At 37.6% G+C, this 24329-nt stretch overlaps 1 protein-coding gene across 11 annotated transcripts in view; it reads right to left on the reverse strand.

Annotated features, from left to right (window-relative positions):
* The window catches only part of nfasca (neurofascin homolog (chicken) a), a 204459-nt gene that overhangs the window by 37554 nt on the left and 142576 nt on the right, over positions 1-24329 (reverse strand). For 5 of the 11 annotated variants that reach the window (XM_049471606.1, XM_049471609.1, XM_049471611.1 and 2 more), the window contains 15 exons: positions 24065-24231; positions 22966-23113; positions 22735-22865; positions 21227-21268; positions 20460-20561; positions 20175-20372; positions 19791-19861; positions 18269-18491; positions 18033-18148; positions 15928-16138; positions 13676-13798; positions 13323-13496; positions 10916-10933; positions 4796-5047; positions 2774-2893 (listed from right to left, as the gene is read on the reverse strand). In XM_049471606.1, coding sequence (XP_049327563.1) covers positions 2774-2893; positions 4796-5047; positions 10916-10933; positions 13323-13496; positions 13676-13798; positions 15928-16138; positions 18033-18148; positions 18269-18491; positions 19791-19861; positions 20175-20372; positions 20460-20561; positions 21227-21268; positions 22735-22865; positions 22966-23113; positions 24065-24231 — 2096 coding nt within the window. Of the gene's footprint in view, positions 1-2773; positions 2894-4795; positions 5048-10876; positions 10934-13322; positions 13497-13675; positions 13799-15927; positions 16139-18032; positions 18149-18268; positions 18492-19790; positions 19862-20174; positions 20373-20459; positions 20562-21226; positions 21269-22734; positions 22866-22965; positions 23114-24064; positions 24232-24329 lie in introns of all 11 variants that reach the window. The other 6 variants (XM_049471615.1, XM_049471607.1, XM_049471610.1 and 3 more) reach the window with 6 other exon arrangements.

The following is a 24329-nucleotide window of genomic DNA, read 5'->3' on the forward strand; positions in this document are numbered from 1 at the left end:
AAATCCTTCATTGGAAATCCTGGACAGAAGAAACAGCTATGCCAGGTTAATACTACACGATTTTTGGCCAGTTTTTCATTCGCCAAGCTCTCGGAGGCAAATTGGGGATTTCCAGACGCACCCTCAGTCATGTGATGTGGACTAGTGAAAGATGCTTGCTGAGACATTGCCAAGTAATTGCAGACATCCGACAAATATTTGAAATGCTAAATATCTGACCCAGTTGGCGACTGGGAGTCAATGGGATTTTAAAGAAAAAGAGGAAAGTCTGACCACTTTCTGTTTTCCCTGTTAGTATACCAAGAATTCACTATTTTAAACTTTAGAGGCAGTCCTCATAGAGTCAGAGTCCTCTATGAATGGGGATGAACAAGGCTAAAATGAAATTTGAAGAAAAGTGAAATAATTGATTTATTCTGTGATCTGCTGTGATCTGATTAGTTGGTGATCTGAAGCTAGAGTTACAGGCTAGAGCACGTTTTAAAGGTTAGTTACTGTAGTAGGTTAAAAACCTTATAACACTATGTCTGCGGTGCTGAAACATTTGATATTGTCCTGTGTTGAGAAGATAAGTATATATGTCAGCATAAAATTTATCAGACATTTATAAATTTAGTTTAGTAAAAACTAAGCACTGTGTAATTTTTTTTGTGCATCCAAAAACTAAAGTTGGACTGTACTGTGTGTGTACGACTGATTTTATGGAGACAAAGATAAAAAGACAATGCTACTTTAGAATCTTGGACAGTAGAAACAGTAACTCTAACAAAAGCAGGATAAACTACTTTTAATACCCTTGATTTTCCCTTGAGAAAAAAACTAAAAATTTGCAGATGTTCCAATATTTTTGGTCATATAGTGTAGTTTCATAAACCATTATCCAGCAGATAGAAGATTTTGAAGAGGTTATATCTGTAAGTCTGTGGTGTAATGAAGATCTGTTCTGCAGGTCATTTTGCTCCCGACTCAACGTTTCAAAATGACCTTCAATCTAATTCAAATTTTACACAAGTGGCTCCGTTATTTTCTTCTCATTCTCTTTCTCTCTTTCTCTCGTTCTCATTTTTTTTACTCCGATCTCTCCTTGTTCCTGCAGCCACCAGAGAGAACAGGAGCTTCCTAAAAGGAACTTCAAGGACTGCTGAGGACACAAACCGAACCCGCAGGACCCGCAAAGCCGGGCGCGTACCGTCCCTCTGAGACGGCAGATAAAACGCAGCCCTGCGCCTTTGTTCTTCCCAAAAGTGTCTGGGTGGAATAACTATCAGCATCATCACAGAAAATGGATGTGAACAACTCGCAGAGGGGCGCCGCTGGAAGCCCGGAGATATCGTTATGCAGCAGAACATTTAGCACAATGTTTTTAAGCTTTTTATCACAGACTTAAAGTCTGTGGCTGGGGTTTTAGCACAGAACATGAGTCTGCCTTCTTTGTGTAAAACACAGTTTTTTTTGCAGTAAAGTTCGTACACTGGCACTTTTCGTTAAATAATGCTTTGGATTGATGCTACCATGCTGAAAAAGAGAAAAAAAAAAACAGCCTGGACTGCTTAAGCTGTGTAAGCTGGTCAAGCTGGTTGACATATTCAGCTCTTGACCAGTATAGACCAGTATCGTGATTACGCTGGTCTACCAACATGATTCAACTTAACCAAGCTACACAAGCAGTCAATCAGTATGACCAAGGTTGACCATGCTGGTTGATCACCATGACCACACTGATCAACCAGTAGGAACAGCAAAATCCAGTTAAACAACCGGCATGGCTAGATTGAACAAAGATGGTTGACTGAATGGCTAAGCTAGTTGATGAGCATGGCCGACCATTTTAACAGCATGGCTTAGTTTTTGTCCTGTGTGACCCTATGGCTCCAGACTAACACTATCCCACCGTTAGGGGCTGAAAAAAAAAAAGGACACGGGATGGGATTAGGGCTCTTTTTGGATATTTTTGGGAGAGAGAGTTTGAGTGTGGTAAAACTGGTATAAGAAGTATTTAAGAAGAAGGAGTTTTCATATTGCTTTGCACATAGTCTGTTTACCCCTGGCAAAATGTCAGTCAACTGGGGAGCTTCAAAAGTGAACAGTGGTGAACAATGAATGAGCTACTTAAAGAAAAATAAACCATTTAAATGGTTTGAAATATACTGGTTGATCACATCCGTGTATACTAAATAAGGAAACATTACTTAACTTCACTTTTGTCCCACTTTAGAGCAGCTTTGAGTCAGTTTGATTGTATGTTAACTCATAATAGCACATTCAAAACCAGGAGAGAGGAGCAGCTATATGTACAACAAAAACTTGACATTAAATAAAATCAGGAAAAATACATTTAGTCGAATCCAGACAACTGATCTATTTTCTGCAGTAGAATAATAAACTAAAATAAATAAATAGTAATGTAAAAAATAATATACAGACATTTCAGGATGACTAAGGGAAGTTTTGGGACGGCTGTGAAAAAAGTTAGTCTGGAGCCCTAATTACCAATTACTGCATAAATTTAACATGCAGTTTAGGTTGTATTTTCACCTGGATGAGCAGCTTTTCAACCACCTTCACCATCAAACACCATTATTTTAGACCATCTGAAACCAGCTACAAGCAGAAACAGGTCCTGAACTGCATTTTTCAGCAGGGTATGTTCTCACGATAACGGGAAGATAACGGGACGATGGTGGGACGGGTTGATTTGGGTCTACAGCAAGTCCTGTTTCAAATCCTGAACATTCCCTTTCAGAAGCCCTCAGCACCAGAGTCTGGGTCTTACTGTCCAGTGTGAACTCTAGCACAAACTTGCTGCTGTCATCAGGGAAGTTGTGCTTCCAGCTGACGTTAGCATAGTCACTGTTAGCATCCACGGTCAGATTCCAGATCTTTATGTTGGGGGCTAAGCAGAACAGGTGGGAGAGGAGTACAGATCAGCAAGAGCAAACTGGAGAAAAACACAACAAGCCTTATACTTACTACATCAGCTACATCAGTTACTGCTTCTAATGCTCTGATTTTATGTGTGGGAGCTTTCTTCATCACTAAAGCTCTACGATCAAATTCTAAAGCGACAGTCTTTTAATCTTGTAAAACAATAACAGGCTAATTGGATGCTGCCGTCAATACAAATTCTTATCAGTGTCAATACTAATCTGAGGAAAGTGCTTTTGTTAAGGGTACAGGGCAAGCATCCATCAAAGCATCCGTCAAAGCATCCGTCAAAAATTGCAAATTGGCCACTTTAACTAGACACGGCCTCCATGTCCTCATGAATAACAGCATTTTCACACTGCAAGTATCTACTACTCAACTCTACACTGAAAAAAAAAAACATTTTACATTTTACATTTTCCCAGGAAATTGTACATTATTTTTCTGTTAAATATTTACTCTAAATATTTATTCTATTTTTTTTTTGGAAAATCTGATATGATTTCACGAAAATAACAGCCATTTGCTGACAATTTTAACAAAAATAACCATAAAAAAAACGTATTCTTAGATTTATGAAAAAAAAGGAAAGTTTTTTTTTATATAACAGGGCTTTTAACAGGTTTAGTTTTAGTTTTTAGGTGTAGATTTAGTTTTAGTCTTAGTCTTTTGGATATTATTAGTTTTAGTAGACGAAAACAAACATTTTAGTCTAGTTCTAGTCAATTTTCTCTCAAATAAAAAGTATGTATTACATATTTTTATTGTTTTACTATTTTAGAGTGAGACTTAAAGGCTATTATTTTAATAAACATTAGCAGTAAAGTTTTGTTGCATTTAAATTATGCCTACATTAAGTGATTTTGAAACAATACAGAGGTTTAAATATTTATTATATTGCAAAATATTGTAACGATGCTGCAAATATATTGTGATTTAATAAAACTTTAGAAAAATGCTTATAATATAAAAAGTATCATACTTATAAAATCTGACAAAAAATCTTTTAGTATTTATTTATTTTTATTAGAGCCGTCAACAATAAGAATTAAGGCACACGTTCAATTTGGAATCGCGTTATTTCTTTAGCGTAATCTGCTATACTGCTATGAACAAAAGCTGTGTCTGCTGCTCCATGCTGTTTGCACACAGAGCAAGGTATGTTCAGCGTTTACTGCTCACATTTGTGCTTTACGTCCCTTTAAAAACACTGTGTTTGAAAGCACAGTGGCAAATTTTCTGAGTTCTGTGTTAGCTTCACATTACACAGATAAAAAAATACAAAAAAGTTTCTTCTGTCCAATTTATCATGCATTCTTTATTCCATCGCCCCACATTGGCTTTATCTCCCCTCAAACATACAAGTATATACTGGTATTTGAATTGACACCAGTAATATAAATATAATTGCATTTTTTTAAATATCTTACATCCATTCTTTTATTTACATTTAAATATCCACTATTAAAACCTCATCTTATGAAGAAAAAGTGAGATTATTTGCAGTTAATCATAGAAGATTGTTGTAATTCATCTGATTAAAGGTTTTTAGCTATTGACACCACTACTTTTTATACAATGGGACAGTGGGATCTAACAACTAGTGGGCGGGGTTTAAACACAACATGAAATAAAACCCTAGTTGCACTCAATATTTAGATGTAAACTTTTAGTAAACTATTAGTGTGTTTTTGAAAATTGATACAGAATTGCAAAACTAAATATTGCGATAATTTGATATATTGATATTTTCTTACAGCCCTACAAAATCTCTCCAAAAAAAGTATTAGAGATACTATACAGTGTAAAAGCGCCATCTATTAACATCTGCAACTGACAGACTGACGGACTGAGACGTCAGAGGAAATACCCAGCATGTTCATGTCCACCCGCTTGGTGGTGACAGGCCGAGTGGCGGGTGTGGTGGTGGTAGAGGTAGTGGTGGCGGGTGTGGTGGCAGTAGTAGTTGGAGCAGTAGTTGGAGCAGCAGTAGTAGGGGTAGCAGCAGTAGTAGGGGCTACAGTAGTAGTAGTTGAGGTACTAATGGTGGTAGTCGGGACGGTGGTCGAGGGGAGAGGGGGAGGAGGAGTTGCGAACACCAAGGCGTCTGTAGCATCGATCACTGAGAGAGGAAGAGAGGAGTCGTTAAGCACAAACACAACAGAGCTGCAACTTCGGATCGAATTCCCACAATCTTGCGTTAACACAGCATGAGCGCATCACCACAGTGGTCGACTAAAAGGACCGAGATGATTGGTCAGTATTTCCAAAATGGAACAAATGGAACATACACTATTTTGGTCAAGAGCTGGTTAAACAGTTAACTTACCACAGTAAGTTTAACAGAGGCACAAGGACCAACATACTGCCATCACTACAGCAGAGTTACCAGTATGGTGGGGCAACTCCAATACCAGTATGTAAAGCAACATTCAGCCATTACACCAGGCATACACTGTACAATTTCCTTAAGTTACTAATTAAAACTTAATCAGGCATGTCTTGCTAAATAAAATCAAATAAACTATTTAAGGCTTGTGTTTGTTGACAAATTACATTTTATTTCAGTAAACTAGTACAAAAATGCCTACACTATCGTTAAAAACTTTTAAGATTACCGTCTAGCCGCTGGGTGATGGTGGGTAACTAAGTTAAGTAGAGCTAAGTAAACAAAACTGTATTAAAAAAAAAAAACTGGAGCATTAGCATTAACCGTTAACACTAGCAATTAGATAGCTAATGCCACCCGACAGCACTGCACTGAGGAACCATGAGTGTTCCGGTAAGCCAGGGCTTGTTTTAACATGGCACACGCACAGGCTACAGTCTGATATACTCACCTCTGAACTGCAAAAGAGATAGCGTGGATAACGGCTAATGCTAATGCTGCTCCAACAGTGCTAGCCGGGGTTAGCAGCAGGCTACAGGCCAATAATACCCACCGCTGTACAGTAAAAAAGCTAGCGCTTAGCACGGTTAGCAGGTAATGCTAATACTGCTCCAGACTCGGTGCCACTCTGTAATTCAGCGGAGTGGCTTTACTGCTCCTTATAACCTGACTAGTAAAATTCATTTTTCATTCCATTTTTTTGTAAAATTTTGTACAGATACACCTCTCTCATCTATTTACACTGTCACCCCTCAGCCTTTAATATAAAACTCTCTGTACTACAGAGATACTGAAAGTGAATATTATAGCTTTTACTCAGTTGTTTAATGTGTACTTAATTATTCAAATGTTTAATTCTTACTCAAATATTAAATACTGAAAAATAAAAACAAATTGTTTTTCCTCCTTACTCCTACATCAAATTTTATAAGGTTTAAAATCTCAAAAAACATTGATTTTTATACACATTACCTGTCAAAAATGTTTGTGTGTTTGTTAGTTGACCAGTATCAGTGCTGTATAGCTCAGACAAGCTGCTGTTTTATTTTCTCATCTTAGACACTTTTGAAGGTGTTGGAAAGAATACTCACTGCTTTCTGGCTTCACCTGTCATTTCTCTAAAGAAAAGACATTTACTTTTAATAGTTACAGAGTTCTCTTTGTCTTTTTCTAATTATTATGTTTAAAGTGTGAATGTGCTGTGTAGTGCAGTAGAGAGTGCAGTAACACAATCTGTCCTAGTACAGCTTTACTACTGAAAAAGGCTTTGTAAATTGACATTTTTTAAAATCCATATCCAAAGCTCAGATTATTTTCATTGTAAGCTGTTAACCAATCAATTGTTTACTAAAAATAATATATCTGAATATCCAGTTTTTAATTAGATTGTTTTCCCTAAAGTTTTGTCATTTTCAGTTATTGACTGGACTTGAAGAGCTTAAATGGCAAAAATGGAGGTGTTCTAAAACTGTTATCCAGTAGTGTACATATATATTCACTCTAGAATTTGGCTGTACAGGTCCAAACAGTGTGAATTTCTCACTAAAGAACAATATTTTACATTAATTCAGTGTATGCCTGGTTTCAGATTTGGCAGACTGCTTGAAAGTAAATGGTGTTCATATGATACAACACTGCCCCCATGTGGTCATCTGCATTTAATATCCATTCCTTACTTGATATTAAATTGTGGCGATCACTTGGAATGATATGGGATTGTGGGAAATCCATCAGCGGAAAAAACACACATCCACCACCATACAGTGGATTACAACCATATAGGACCTTCAGTATTACTTCATACTATTATATTTAAACAACATCGTATACCTGCACGTCTTCACCCGTAGTCCTTACCAGATAAAGCTCCACTTCACAGAACCAGAACCTTATAAATAAAACATGCACAGGAACCCCCAAAAAAGCATTTCTGCAGAACTGACGGACAGGCAGACGATGAGACTGTGATGTGTGATGGGAAACAAAAGCCAGCAGGGGCAGAACCACCCAGTGCCCAAGGTTATGCCCAAGTAAACCTTGCCAAACCAGGAGTTAGCTGCCTTCTACAAGACCCAGTGCAGGTAAGCTGTTCATTCTGAACGGCCAATCAGCAAGCAGCCTGGAACGCTCTTACCTGTACTATCCCCTCAGTTGAAACCGGGAGTGGCCTAGCGGCAAACAAGCCAAAGCAAAATAAGAAAGGTGGTGAATAAGCGCAAGCAGAAGCGGTGGATGGTGCGGGCAGTGAATGAAAAGTGCTGAGGAGCCAGCAGCCTGCTCGTGAATCGGCATCAACGTGACAAATGGATATGTCCTAAACTTCTCAACCGGAAGCTTCAGGACGCATGCTCAGACCTCGAGGTGATAGGAAACCAAACTACGCTCTTCCACACAAACCAGTTCAGGTTCATTGCAATCCATATTACTCCAGAACTCTTCCAGGGTAATTTTTTTTCTACTCTTGTTTTCTCGTTTACCTTCTTGTTGCCAGGCAACAGAGGTTACCACAAGATATCTCAAACTTTTTCTCAAACATTAAGGTGCCATCACGTCATGAAGATTCCTAAGTACTTTCTGTAACCCTTAGAAGTATCAGTTATATTGGGACGGAATATGGAATTAGTTTTACATAGAGAGGTGGAGTAATGTCAATTTACTACGGGACGTCTATAAAATCAATGACTGATTCATATAGAATAAGATATATCAGTATAAATGACTGAGATGGGAGGAGCTTATGTTTGAAAATAAGTAGCTACATTGTCATAACATGAGCTATAGGCTACTTTACACAATGACTAATGCCCAGATCAGACTACGCAGATTATTCAGAGCCGACAAATTGGCAGTGTCAAATCGAAATTTCAGTGTCAGGAGCAACAAAGGTCTGTGTAGTATGACAGTCAAAAGCAGACCATCCTGTAAAAAGACTAGCATGTTAGAATTTTTTGTATTTTATCACCTAGTTTGACATGTCCCGCGACATGCTCCCTGGTGCTGATTTTTTTTGCTGCTCCTCCACAATGACCTACAAACTCACACAAGGAAGTGATTGAAGACGATTGGTCGGTGACTAATGTATAGTGTTACCAGTTCCCAGAGTAAGACACGAAATGAAGATGACTGCTTAATCTAACATAGTGAATATCGTGAGAGACAAAAATGTTGTGTTGTCTGAGCTTGGCATAGTTTAGGTGCCCAACCTGAACACGGGCCAAGACGGGCTGAGATATCCATCACTTTCCTCAGGCCTGGTCGGGTCGGGCTGAAGAAAATGCTCTGTGACATAAGCCTTATTTCGTTTTTTTTTTTTTTACTTATTAATTTTATTTCTAAATTGTATCCCATTTTCTCCCCATTTTACAAGGCCAATTACTCAACCCACTCCTTAGGACCCTCCCATCACTAGTGATGCCCCGACACCAGGAGGGTAAAGACTAGCACATGCCTCCTCCGATACACGTATAGTCAGCTACCACCTCTTTTTGAACAGTTGCTGATGCAGCATTGCAGAGTAGCCAATAATTTGCTAATCATTAAAACGACCCACACGATGCATTAGTTTGAACGGAAATAAAATCATTAAAAACTCTGGTAATAATTATTTCGGTTCCTATTTTAGCAATCTTAAGGTAAGCCGTCACCAGTGATTTAAGGAAATGTACTGTTAAGTGTGTCTTTGCTATCGTAACGACGGGAAAAGTACACCTTGCGGAGCTTGGTGCAGCGCCTCTGCGCTTCTTATCAGCGGAAACTGGCCGGGTGCTAACACAGTAAAGTTGCATGAGCAAGTAATTTACTGGAACAGCAATCTTAATTTATTTTGTATTCTGTTTACTATTGTGTCACACTTTTTTTTCAGTCAGTGGTGCACATATGTTTCTCATAGCCAAGATAGCAATATGCCACAAATTTACCTAAATACACCACATTTCCAGACCACCACGCATCAGCGTAGATATATTCACAAGCTCTGCTGCTATTCAAACGGCACAGCCACAAGGCGTGCAAATAAACTGAGGTGTAACAGGAGAAAATACTGAGAGCACCTCCCCTGTTTGAGTTGGCATCAGCGCTTAATTAATAGTCTAATTTATGCTGAGATTTTTTAATGTCTTAAATTTTAAATACATACGGTAATTACATTTAAATTAAAACTTGAATTTATAAAATGTTTAAAACAATACGCCACCTTCTCATGTGAAACTAATCCTAATTCCAATAGGACTTATGTATGTGAAACTCTATACAGATCCTTTATAAAGACATTATGGATCTTAATCTTTCACCTGATACCACCTGGTACTTTGTATAAATCATGAAGAGAAAAATGACTGCCACTTAAATTAATTCCACTTTTTTGCCACTTGTAAATGTAAAGTTTTGCATAACTAACTATGCATTTACTTCCTAATAATATTCAAATAATACAGAAAAATAAAAATAATAACACCTCTCTTCTAAGGGTTAGTAGTGAAATCAGAACTGCATGCTGGTACAGGCTGAACAGGTCTTGTGACAGGAAGGGATGCCAAGGCAAAGGTGGCAAGGTGCCGTCAGGGATCGGAGGTCAAATGATAAGAAATGGGGAAAGAAAAGACATATTATAGATATTTTTGTACGTAGATACTTATCTAAAAATCAGTTTGAACCCATTTGTGAAAGTACCTCTTCAGTTATAACTGAAGCTTTTAAGTTGAATCAAACTGTGAATAAAGTGTAACAGCTGTAACTAACACCAGTAAGCAGAGCAGTAAACTGTCCCATCCCTGAAAGCACACAGTGATATGGACCGGGACAGACAGACAGACAGACAGACAGACAGACAGGAAGACATTAACCATGAGTAGACAGTGCAGTTTAGATCACTTCATAACTAAGCTCCATTAAGAAAATTATAAATAATTATGTAAAACAAGTTCCATGTTATACCATAGTCTGCTGCTGTCTAGCAATTTGACATATTTAATATCAATATATCTTTAGTACAATATTGATTCCATAGGATGTTTTATTTTATAGTTTTATTTTATTACTGTGGTACAATAACTGTCTTAATACATATTGAACGTCCTGTATTAATCTCAATCAATAAGCACTTAAAGCAGAAGCATTATAGCAAATTGTTTATTAAACGGGTGGAGCTAATCTAATAGGTAATATGTGGAGATATGCAAATGAGATGCACTTTGTGACATCCTGGGGAATTAGTAGTTACATTGATTTTCCATAATTGGGCTTATTATAGCAGCATTATGTAAGAATTCATCAAGGTGTAATGCACTTTAAGCCAACCCTAAAGGACACGCTTTACACATGCATTTCTGGACAAGCTGAAAGATACAGAAGTTAGAGTTATATTACTGGACTTTTCACTTTCTGTTTTATTTGAGCTTAACTGAAACTAATTCAAATGAATATAAAACACTGTATTAAGGTTAATTTATTAATAAATAATATAAAAAAAACGTAATATTTCATTTAAACTCTTATTCAATGATGAGAGCCAAACTGCACTATCGCACAGGACAAACAGACAGACAGACGGACAGTGAGACAGACAGACAGGCAAGCATTGTGCTGTCAGGCAAGCTTCAGTACCTGAAGTGATAAAGTCTTCTTTCACACCCAGGGAGAAAAAGAGAGAGAGAGAGAGAGAGAGAGACAGGAGGATAAGGAGGAAAATGGTCAGAGCAGACCGACTAAAACAAAACAAACAAACAAAAGAAAAAAACAAGAAGCTCGGAGAGAAAACCAAGACAAGAGTTAGAACCACAAAATGACAAGAAACGAGAAAAAGGGAGAAAGAGGGAGAAAGAAGACAGCGAGAAAAAAGAGAACGAGAGGCAGACAAAGCATACTCTCACAAAGACAGAGAGACAGACAGACAAAGAAACGACAGAAAGAACCACAGACACAACAAGACTGCGACACTGTATGATAAGCTGTTTATCCTAAAATTACACAAGTGATGCCATATTCCGATTATAATCAGATTTACTGCAGTTATCTGATTATTCAAGTACTCCTGTAAACAGCATACTCGGATATCTTGGATCAGAGTGAGGTCTGATTAAGAAATCTGATTAAAAGAGCAGGATTTTAGCCGAGTAATCAGATTTCTCAGTTCATGTAAAAAAACCAGAGTATTCTCAGATTTCTTATCATGCGAATGAGTGCAAACAAACTGCAACACCCACAGAGAGATGCCGTCCAAACACTTTCAGAGCGATGCTGAAACTGAAGGATTTAAATCATTTTCATGTTCATATTGGAGCTTGATGTGTAATAAAATCCCATTATTATGGGATGCTAATGCATGTTTTTTTCTGTGAGATTACTGTCTGACTGCAAAGCAAAAATCTGATTATTGTCTGATGTATCATGTAAACTCTGTCAAAATAATAAACTCTAATGTTCTGCCGTTATCATATTATGAAGCGCATGTTAATACATCAGTTCAGATTACTGTCAAAATACTGTCAAGATATCTAAAGTCTAAACTCAAATTACAGAACTTGGTTGTGCAGTTTTTACTAGATGAATCCTTAATTTCTGATATCAGCTATAAACTATTTTGTAGTAATAATATCGGAATCCTATTTACAGATCTATGAATCTATTCTGACTTATTACATGACCAGTACAAATATATCCTTAATGCAATTCTGGCTAATGACATTTTACATTAAGGTTAGAAGATCATTTCACCCATAACCATTATTTATAACAATACATATTGCTTTTATGAAAATCTGTAATGCTTAGATCCATATTGAGTATAACCTGATGCAAAAGCTTATGCATTGAAATAAAGTATTTCTATTTCATTTTCATTTCCAGAAAAATCAGACAAATCTCTATCTTACAAATGAAATATCACACTTTTAGAGTGTAATGATTCACAAAATTCAGAATACAGTCTGACACAATAAACAATACTGTTTCTGTTTCATTTTGATACAGCAAGGCTGATTCCAATTTTAGGATATTGTGAATTCAACATTGTAAGTTTAATATTTGAAATGAAAGCAGTGCTTTATTTAGTGTCAGATGGTAATGTTTTAACCGCATGCTTACAGGCTGAACTATATCATATAATATACTACAAAACTCAATATAATTCAATATAATGAGATATATATATACAGGGGTTGGACAATAAAACTGAAACACCTGGTTTAAGACCACAATAATGTATTGTCTAGACGGACAGTTCTGGTGGAAACAGTAAAGTTGAGGTGCACATTGAATTCTGTCGTGATTTGGGCAGTCATGGTTTTATGTTTTTTGGATACAATCCGGGTTAGCACCCGAACATCCCTTTCAGACAGCTTCCTCTTGCGTCCACAGTTAATCCTGTTGGATGTGGTTCGTCCTTCTTGGTGGTGTGCTGACATTACCCTGGATACCGTGGCTCTTGATACATCACAAAGACTTGCTGTCTTGGTCACAGATGTGGCAGCAAGACGTGCACCAACAATTTGTCCTCTTTTGAACTCTGGTATGTCACCCATAATGTTGTGTGCATTGCAATATTTTGAGCAAAACTGTGCTCTTACCCTGCTAATTGAACCTTTACACTCTGCTCTTACTGGTGCAATGTGCAATTAATGAAGTTTGGCCACCAGGCTGCTCCAATTTAGCCATGAAATCTCCCACACTAAAATGACAGGTGTTTCAGTTTCATTGTTGATTTGTTTTTGTTGCTGCACACTAACCACAGCCTCCTGTTTGCTGGGTGATTTTTTTATTGCTATTTTTATTAATAGTACATGATTTATTCAATATCTGAGTTTTATCATACTATTATTATTATTAAGTTTATTATTATTATTATTTGCCTTGCCTGGTTGAATCACTAATTTCTCTGGCTCATGCTTTTCTTTATAGCATTTCCAGTTTCCCTCAATATCTGCGTAAACACGAGCACCTCTATCTAACTTTACGTCACGGCAGAGTGACACGTGTACAGGCGGTGATACACACCCTGTATATAACGGCTCACCTTCATTAGCGAAGTGAGGTGACTCCTCGGCGTACACCTCTCCAGACCCCACCTGCGTCCGGGCGGACAGGTAGAACTTGTAGCGAGTGAAGCGGTCCGGCAGATGGATGGTGTGCTCCGTCTCGTTGGCAAAAAAGCTTTGGACCTGCTGACCGCCCACCTGCGTCCCGTTAACTAGAGGATCCAGAAATAATGCAGTTTAGATACAGAGAAAGGGCATCAACCATTAACCATTGATCAATCAAGTTAAATACACTTAAAATATTAAATAATTAGGTACCACTTTAAAATAAGACTACCCTTAGAAATGGTTTATAGATGGTTTATTAATAAGTAGGAAAATGTGAGCAGACCTGTGTTGTACTTGAGAGTGTACCCGATCAGAATGCCGTTTGGCTCCACAGGCTTATCCCACTCCAGGTGAATGGTCTCTGTGTTCCTCTGAACAATCTTGAAGAACTTCGGAGCTCCTGGCACTAAGAACAGATACAAAATCAAAATCTCATTAATCAGTGCAAAACATCAGTATCTTACAATATATCTAAATAAATGTAACTATTTTATTCAGATTACTGTAGCATTTTCTAAATAGTTTATCTTTTTTAAATGTGTGTTTTATTAACTAGTAAGTAACACATACAATTATTATTATTATTATTATTATTATTATTATTACAACAATATAACAATGAGAAATTACAACAATGAGATAAACACTAGATTTAAGAGGATTTCACTTGCTAAGGTTTTCTTTTGGATAGCAGCATTTTAAATCAATAGCAGAATAGGTAATACTGAAGTGCTCAGTTATTGTAAGATTAATACACGTTTTTAAGCCTTTTTCAGTTTAACAAAACAGCCAATCATAACAAATGTCAAATTCATATATCATTATCTATTAAAGCAACAGTCTGTACATCTCTGGTGAGAATGTGTAATTGCACACAGTATATTGAAGAGTACTTTTATTGCAGATGAAAGTAAATTAATTGCTGGTTGTTTGAGTTTATTGTTTTGTTTATTTTGCTAATTTCTGATAAACTGTTAAATGTAGGGAGCAATTACATCTTATAAACCTACCAGCCCTACACATGTTGCAGGGATGATCGAGACAGTACATTCATACCATTAATTCAAATTTTTTGCCCCTCCCAATAGAGGGATGCTACTGCTTTCAATTTAAAACAAAAAATGGTAGGGACTGATGCTTTAAAAGCATTGCTGTTAAAACCTATGCACCCTATTTTAGCAATCTATAGGCCAGCTGTCAACTGGGCACCGAAAAAAAATACATCTGGCTTGGTTCAAAACATTTAAAAAATATATTTTTTTAATGATATGTTTTTATTTGTGTATTTTGGACATAAAGTGAAATAAATCAATTAGTGCATCACTTGCCATGTGGACTGCTAATTCAATGGCGCAGCTACAAGGATGTGTCCAACGCCTCCATTTAAAGTGGGGCACTGAGGATGCGTCTGTGTTGACAATTCACTGCCAACGGTTGACGGCTGACGTCAGTCTAGATTTTAAACAGTCAGTGGGGCACCTGTGTTTTTTCGTTGCCCAGACAGTGATACACTAGAAATTTATCTTAACACACCTTAACCACCACGGCCATCGGCGTAGATATATTCACAAGCACTGTTGCTATTTAAACGAAACAGGCACATAGAGTTTGAATAGACTGTTGGTATGGTGTAAGATAGCAATGAGCATCCTGACACACCTTGCGCAGGGTGTATAATAGGCCCCAATTGTAATCGTCAAAAAAAGGTGGGTAAATACTTTTTAAAACGTAACTGTTTAAAACTGAATTCTGGTATGTTCTAAATTCTTATATGTAAATTAGGGCTGTCAGCGTTAAAGCGTTAAAACTTGCTGTTAATTTGGTATCAGTAACGCATTACTATTTTTGTTAATTAGGGCCCTATGTTTGACCCCTACTTCAGCCGTAATCTGCCCCACCCCCACCCAATGCCACGATTTGTTTCTGGCACAGATTGAACAGTGCGCTCTCCGGTTTAGTTTTCCAGCTCAGACCCAGTTAGAGAGCTTTGTTTCTCTCTCTCTATTTTTCTCTTTCTATTTCTCTCTCTCTCTCTGCCTCTCTCACTCAATCTCTCTCTCTCTCACTCACACACACACACACACACACACACATGCACACGCATGCACACATACACACAGAACCCTGCTTTCCTGTCCTGCTCCTCATCCCTGAGATTTTTATACTCAGCAAATTAAGTTCAAATTCAAAAGTCCTTACAATCCAATTTATCATGCATTCTTTATTCCATCACCCTACGTTTATTTTATCTCTCCTCAAACAAACAAGTGTATACTATAATTTTAATTGACACCACTAATATACATATAATTGCATTTTACATTTCTTACACTCATTCTTTTATTTACATTTATATATACACTATAAAAATCTGCGTCTAAAGAAAACAAAATGCGATTAATCGCAGTTAATCACCGAATTTTGCTGTGATTAATCAGATTACATTTTTTAATTGATTGACACCACTACTATAAACCCAAATCAACAGTAGAGCTAAATAATAGAGAGAGAGAAGTAAACGTAATCAAATCCTACCTCCTTCCTTGGTTTCGAAATCCACAGTTTTACTGTGGGGCCCTTCAAACTTGTTGTTGGCGACAACCATGTACATGCTGTATCTGCTGTAGGGAACCAGGTCGGTCAGGATGCCGGAGTTCTGGGACACGTCACTGTAGAAGCCTTTCGTCTTCTTCTCTTTGGTCACCTTGACGCCCTTGGCCAGGCTGGCCTCCCGCCGGTAGTACAGCTGAGAACACAGGCAGGAGAGTTAGAACATTAGGACTGTGGAGAACCTTTAATCTGGTCTGAATGATTCTGGCATGAGTCTTAGGATTCTGCACTGAGACTGTAGAATAAACAATTCAAGACAAGACATGACAAGAGCCAAAAAATAAATGATAGAGTAATCATATGGAATGGACTATGACTGCCATCTGGTGGTTGTGGAGATGTGGTTGCAGATTGAAACTGGCCATTTATGTATTGTGTGAGCTGTGTGTGTGTGTGTGTGTGTGTGTGAGAGGTATGTATGTTGTGGTGTCTAATGAGTTGGAGGGGCGGGGCTAGTGGGGTATATATGCAATATATATAAGCTAAGTTCGGCCGAGTTTAAAAAAGTTTTCCAGGCATCTTTAAAGCATGGCATCTACTACTTTAGGTGAGTGTATTTTTTCACTGCTAAGTCCTGCTGGAAAATGAAATCCTCATGTCAATAAAAGTTGTCAGCAGAGGGAAGCATGCAGTGCTTAGTAAGATTTTCTGGCACACACAGTGCAAGCTGCGTGAGGTCTACTGTGAAGTGTCCACAATCATGGAAGGTTTGTAATCATCAACAATAAATTAAATAAACTCCTTAAATAGACCGCTCTTTGTGTAATTTCACATGTTTTTGAACTGATTTACTGAAATAAAGTAACTTTTCAATGATAATCTAATTTTTGAAGATGCACTATTATACCCCTCATTCCTGTTTGTTCATCATACTATTGATTACCTAGTTGCTGACAGTTTTTGCCTTTTTGTACCTCTCTTTTGCCTATTTGCTATTATTATTGGATTTACTGTGTATGACCTGGACCACCTGACTATTCCTGGTATGTTGTTTATTTTTGCTGATTCCTGTGTGCTTCACCCCTTAAATAAACACTGTGTTTTGTGTCTGCGTGTGTCTGTCATATGCAGTGAAGGCATAGTTACTTTTAAAAAGGAAACTTATTACTGATCACAATTTAAAAAGTAACTTAGTTACTTTATGGAGTACTTTTAAGTTACCGCCGCCAAAACTCACGTTTAGGGGTGGGTATCATCACTGATTTCCCAGTTCGATTCGATTCCAATTCACAAGGTCCCGATTTGATTCAAAATGGATTTTTTTGGTTAAATTTCATGCTTCATACATTTCTAATTAATTTGCAAATAAAAGTGTGAAGTTCAGATGTGATACTATAAAAAGCAAAGTGACAATAAAAAAGACAACGAGCAAAATGAATAATGTTAAGAGATAAAACATTTAATGCCAGTTTTCCCACTGAAAATGTAATACCTACGGGAAATTTACAGTACATTAAAGACATTTTTAGATCTTAATTACCCGGATGTTTATTTAAGACATTTTAAGACTTTTTCAGGACCCGCAAGAACCCTGAAACTGTGTTTGGTTTGTGTCTGTGTCTGTTTTTATACAACATTACACCTAACAACCACTGCAACCGAAAAACACTATTTCTAATTTTATCCCGTTTTTCTCCCAAATTTTCTCACCAATTGTACCTCCTATTTACCTGCTAGTCAGCTGTATATCCCCCATCACTAATGATGCCTCAACATAAGGAAAGTGAAGACCAGCACATGCCTCCTCCGATACATGTGAAGTCAGACTCCGTATCTTTTTGAACTGCTGCAGATGCAGCATTGCTGAATAGCATCACAGTGCACTTGGAGGAAAGCACAGCGACTCGGTTCCAATACATCAGCACACAGACGCCTCGTGCTGATCGACATCACCCTTTGGAGTGATGAGGGTAAAGAGTGCCATCTACCCACCCAGAGAGAGCAAGGTTAATTGTGCTGTCTCAGGGCTCCGGCAGCTGAGGCACATCATTTTAATGATGAATTAGGTTCACTGAAATATAGACACTCACTCTGTACTCTTTAAACTCTCCATGGATGGAGCTGGGCTCCACCGGGACCCAGTGCACGTTCACTTTGGTACTGTCGGCCTTCGGCACCCTGAGATCAGCCGGGGCAGCAGAGGGCTCTAAAAAAACAAGGAAATAAATGGAAGTAAAATATAAAATACAAAAGAGTGAAACACTCGGATTTATCAGTACATTAAGGGTAAATGAGGATGAATCCAAATATGAATGCTGCTACTTACTGTCTTCCCCAGAGTAGCCAATGACTACGTTGGATTCCGGACCTCGTCCGAAGTCGTTGATGGCCTGGATTTTGATCTCGTAGGGCACGTAGGTCTCAGTGTCACTGACCACGTACTTTGTACTGGTAGTGGTGACGTTGTTCCACTCCTCCTCATGGTCTTTACGCCTCCATGACACAACATACCGTAATTCAGGCCCGTTCCTCTGAGTATCCAGTAAGGGCTGGAAGCATAGATTTGACACCAGACATTAACAATACATGATGTATATGAAAACTTTATCAAAGAATTCCCAAATATTTATTCACACCATCAAGTCACTGGAAAATGTTGAGTAGGCAATCCATATAGCGGTAGATGTCCTGATCTGATATAAAAGGCTTATTTTAATATTTTGTACATGATTCTTAACCTCACTTGTTAACCTCTCTTGTGTAAAATGTACAATTTTCATTTAACCCTATATAGAATAGTGTCAGGCCCTCAGGCAACAAACCACATTTTTGGTTTTCATACCTTACTATACGTTATTTTTATATGTATTTTTTTTTTTTTATTTATTTAACTTGAAAAGAAAAAAAAAACGTTACAATGTATATGTGTATATCGTCGCTGTCCAATGAAAAACACTTATCTCCAAAACAGCAACTTTACAAAAGAGAGAAAAAAACTTGTAAACTTTCAATGGAAGTCAATGTAAAAACAGTTAATTTCAGGTCATTTTTGAAGAGTTTCTATTGGTCCATTTATCAAAAAATTGTGGCACAGTGTAAGGGACAGTTTGTCTGTTCAAATTATTTAGTAAACTAAAAAACTAGTAAACCATAAATCGACAAGAATGGAGATGTGTTTTTCATAGGACATATATATTTAAATTTATGTGTGCATGCAATATTTTGTTATTTGTTTATTTATTCATTTATTTTTGTTTGTTTATGTATTTTCTTATATACTAGTATTTATTGTTTTATTGTCTTTTACATATGCTTTTCTATATGCTTAATATTTTTCGTGCTGCTGTAACAAGTGAATTTCTCCGATGTGGGATCAATAAAGTTAAATCCAATCCAATATTCTCACTATGTTCAGTATATAGCAGTGGTTCCATATCATCTCTGATCCTACCCTGCATGTTTTGGGTGCTTTTTTTGCAGTAAAACACCGGATTCAAATGTTCAGCTTGTTATCACAAGTCAAAATCTTAATTTGCGTTTTTTACATCCACAGGGACGCCCAAGATTCCAAAAATGATATTTCCCCCCTAAAGATATAATTCAGGCAATGAGCATATAAAGCTGAGCCTAAAGATAAATGATAGATAAATGAGCTGCAGCCACATATCTGATTATATATTGTGTACAATGTTAGTCTGTGGCTCCTCCCCTTTAAGTTGATTGTTTATTCTTAGCTGCAGGTTAGAATTCTTGATCTCCAAAATGTAGTTTGGACAGTAGAGGCAGTTACAGTTACAGAGGCAGAAAAGTGTCACAATACTTTTTTATCCGTATGGTGTATTAATTACCTGCCAAGAGATCTCCATGTTGTTTTTCCTGGTGCCCCATCCTTTAAGGCCACTGGGGGCAACATCGGGTGCTAAAAGCATAGAATTATTAATTATCACCCATGCTATACATACATTCAAACATCATGGTTTAATCATAGTTTTCATGCATCTTGGCATGTTTTCCTCCACCAGTCTTTCACATTACTTTTGAGTGATCTTATGCCACTTCTTGCTCAAAAATTGAAGCAGTTCAGTTTTGTTTGATGGCTTGTGATCCTCCATCTTCCTCTTGATTATATTCCAGAGGGTTTCAATTTGTTTAAATCAAAGAAAATAATCATTTTTAAGTGGTCTCTTATTTTTTTCCCAAACTTTATGTCTGCCTTGCCCTCAGTCACTTACGAGATCCACTGGTCTGGTACCGAGCAGAGGGGCGGCTGGGGCGGCTCTGGCCCACTTTGTTGATGGCGATGACTCTGAACTGGTAGTTCACAAAAGGAGACAGCTGCAGGTTCACCGAGTTCTGGTTTCCAGCGTAACTGGACAGGTTCTGCCATTCACCAGGTTTCCACCGGTCCTCTTCATACTGGACCAGGAATTCTAAAGCAAAAGAGACAATAACACAGTATTAAAAACTATAATTATACTCTAAAATTGCTACATACACTAATTACACATACACCCTACCTGTGACAGGACTGTTGTTTTCGTTACCGGGGACCCAGGTGAGACGCACGGAGCGTGCTGATAGGTCGGACAGCTCTAGGTCCTGAGGAGGATCAGGACGGTCTGGCGGAAATACAGTACATGTGTTATTATAATGTATTTTAGCAAATTCATAGTGTGAAGTGAGATTTATTATGGGACAGTACCAGTGGCACAATTTGGCATTTCTATTTGTAATTTGTACATACGCTACCAGTCAAAAGTTTAAAAACATCTGAGCAGTTGTCATGTGGGTCAGCCAGAGACTTTTAAAGGTGTATGAATCAGTACTTACTGGCTCAATCGCTCTATGACTTCTTCTGTAATTTCGCTAAAGAAAATCCTTTTTTTTACTAGTTACAGAGTTCTCTGTATTTCTGTGTCTTTTTCTAGTTGTGATGAAAGTGTGAATGTGCTGTGGGTAAGTGTGAAACTCCATTTCCAAAACTCAGTTTATTTCCATTGCTACTTACCAGCTGTAAGCTGTTAACCAATTTTAAATATTATATAACAAAATATCATTTATAATACTAAAAAGACACTAGATTTTAGAAGAGCTTAAATGGCAAAAAATAAAGAGAACAAAAATGGGTAGTGTATGTATTACAAAGTGAATCATGTGAATCATGTGATCAGTCAGTCATTTCATTTTTTTAAAAGCTGTATTAGACACAATTAGTCAAAATGTAGCCATAACACAAACAAACAGAGAAATAATAACAAGAAAGCTAAGTGGGAGGAGACATTACCTGCAAAGGCACTAGGATTTGAGGGAGACAGGGAATCATCCTCTGTGAGGTCAAAGGCGAAAGGTTAATGGTTAGTCAGTCTATTAGTGATTAAAGATAAGAGGAGGTCCAAACTGCACAGCAAAACCAAGTACCAAAAGTACCAATAGTACCAACAGACCACAGATTATAGATTTACACACACATGCACTATATTATATTCCACACAGTAAACAGTACAGAGTAATCTATGAAACAGAATAAAACAAAACCCAGATACAGCGTTTCTGAAGTACTACAGGAAGTACAGTACATACACAATTTACATGTATGTAAACATCGCTGATATTGATCATGTATACAGTTATACATGGTAATATCCAGAATTTTAAGGTGAGTTAAGTGAGTTATCATCAAATTAAGAGGTTGAACATTGTGTAAACAAAGTACTGTAAGTTGTTCTGAATGTGTGTCAGGTCTGTGAGAGCATACAGTACCAGTCAAAAGTTTGGGCAGTTCGGGACTTCCCTGGCTCCACTAATCATATAATGATAATACAGTGTTCCCGCTCTCCGAGTTACTAATTGGCTCCACCTGTCCTCCCTAGTATATATACCCCTTTGTTTGCTCAGTTCATTGCTGAGCATTGAATGTAGTTTTCCTAGATCTTCTAGGATGCGTTTCCTTGTTTTTGTCTACCTCATTACTAACCCTTTTTTGTATTAGCATTTATTATCTTTTGCCTTTTGCCTTGCCCTTTCTATTGATTACCTGTTGCCGACTTTGCCGTTTTTGTATTTTTTGACTCCTCCTCCTTCTCCCCTTTTTTTTGCTGGATTTACTGTGTACCGTGTACTGCCATTTGCTGCCATTTTATTACTGGCCTTGCCTGTCCCCCACTACTCTTGTGCACCCAGTCTCTATTATAATAAACTCTGTCGTTTTTATCTGCGAGTGTCTGTCCTTAGTCTGGCCTGCGTGAGGTTTTTTTTTTTTCGTCTTTATGATTTTTTACATTGTAACTTTAATTAAAAAAAGACTACATTTAAGCGATACAGGAACACATGAAGAATTATCCTGTAAACAAAAATATGCTTTACATAAGCAGAATATGTTTTATACTTTAGATTCTTCTAAGTAGCCACATTCATTCAGCTTGGTATTAGTATTTTAAGCTCAGTGTCTTCATAAGGTAGAGTCACCTGGAATAGTTTTCATAGCGTCTTGATTAAAGGAGTTCCTGGAGGGGCTGAACAATAGTTGCTGCTTTTTCTTCATGATGTGAAGTTCCAGCTCATCCATCTCAAATCACTAATCTCAGTTGATCAGGTTTACGTCAGAGGATTAATGTGGAGGACAAACACTTTTTTTACTCTTTTATTTACTCTACATCATTCCAAATGTGCTCCTTAATTGTTTTCATGTCTTTAATATTAATCTACAATGTAGAAAATAAATTAAATTAAAAAATAGTGCCCACACTTTTGACTGGTTTGTGTGTATGTGTGTGTATGTATATGGCAGTGTACCTAAAACTATAAGGCGGGCAGAGGCAGAATCCTGGTCCAGCTCTGTAGAAACTGTGCATGTGTAGGTGCCCTCGTCATCGCTGTTGATGTTGGGTATTGACATCGACTCCTCGTCTTTCTTATACTTGCTCCTAAATCAACCAAAGATATCAGTTAGACTCAAAATGCACATACGGTGACATTAGCTGTGACACAAGGAGCTGTAGAATAAGAAATCTGCTTTTTTCATACATCCAACCAAAATGGAGCGGCTTGTCATCTTTAAGCCAGCTGACGGTGACAGGGAGGGTATGGTCGTGTTTGATTTTGCACTCAAAGCGGGCCAGGCTTCCACGATTGGCAGACAGGTGCTCTGGGATCCGAGTAATTCGTGTTGGTTCTGCAAAGAAATGGAAAAAAACCCCGCATTAATACCCTTAACGTTGAACAGTACACTGCTTTCATGTCTATGTTACCTTCTGGCTCCTCCTTCACCTTTTAGTTAGGTTCCTACAGTCTACTATTTTATGAGTTAATGAGTTAATGTCTCTATCTGTCTGGCCTGTAAATCTTAAAAAACAAATTATTTTAAAGTCAAATGAGCGCTCAGTGTTAATCTACACAGATTTCTCTCCTGAAATCTGTTTATTTGGGTGAGTAAAGTGCTTCTGTTTATTTACTGTAAGCTTAGATTTCCAAATTTTCACTAAGGCTTGCCATGCATCGCTACATTGAGAAACTCTGAGTGTTTCAGTAATCCAGGGCAATATCAGCTAGCGGTTTGTCCCACGTAGCCTGTTGTAACACGGTAAACACAAAGTCTACAGTCCCAAATACTTCTCTCTGAACGGCGAAAGGGCTGACTAATGCTTAGTGTGATTAGCGGGTAATGCTAATACTGCTTTAGCCTCAATTCTTGGTTCTGAATAACTAAACTAAATTTCTGTATAACGCTGGCTTTACTGGCTTTACTGCTCCTTATGACCTGACTGGTAAAATTCATACATAGGACGCACCGGAGGCACATTGATGATTTTTGAGTAAATTAAAGGATTTTAAGTGCACTTTATAGCGCAAAACATATGATAATTAATAATGAGCTTTGATCAGAGGAGGATGGGTCTGTGAGGTCTTATCTCCCAGCACTACACTGAAAAAAATAATATGTCAAATGTACTAAAAAACTTATTCACTCTATGTAACATTTAAGTCTTGAAACTGAGTTGAAGTTACTTAAATTTACAGGAAATAACATTTTCTTAAAAGAAGCAAATGCAGAAAGTTGTGAAACTTTTAAGTAAATTTTACGCATCATTTTCTTCAGTGTACGTCAGTATTTTAGATGTCTTACCCTTCACTTCCAAACGGACTTGGTCCTCAGCCTTGCCCAGCATGTTGCTGGCAACAAAAGTGTACGTCCCCTGGTCTTCAGGCCGAGCCCGCTTGATCTCCAGAGTACCGTTATTATGTAGCCTGTATTTCACACCATCCAGAACGATGCCAAGGCCATTCTTGAACCTATTTGGAGACACGTACAGTATTACATAAGTTATTAACATTTTTAGCTCAAAACAGGGGTGAAACAGGGCTCATCAGTTCCATAGCTGGAGAAGATT

The sequence above is a fragment of the Astyanax mexicanus genome, chromosome 24 (assembly GCF_023375975.1).
Source record: "Astyanax mexicanus isolate ESR-SI-001 chromosome 24, AstMex3_surface, whole genome shotgun sequence".
NCBI lineage: Eukaryota > Metazoa > Chordata > Actinopteri > Characiformes > Acestrorhamphidae > Astyanax > Astyanax mexicanus.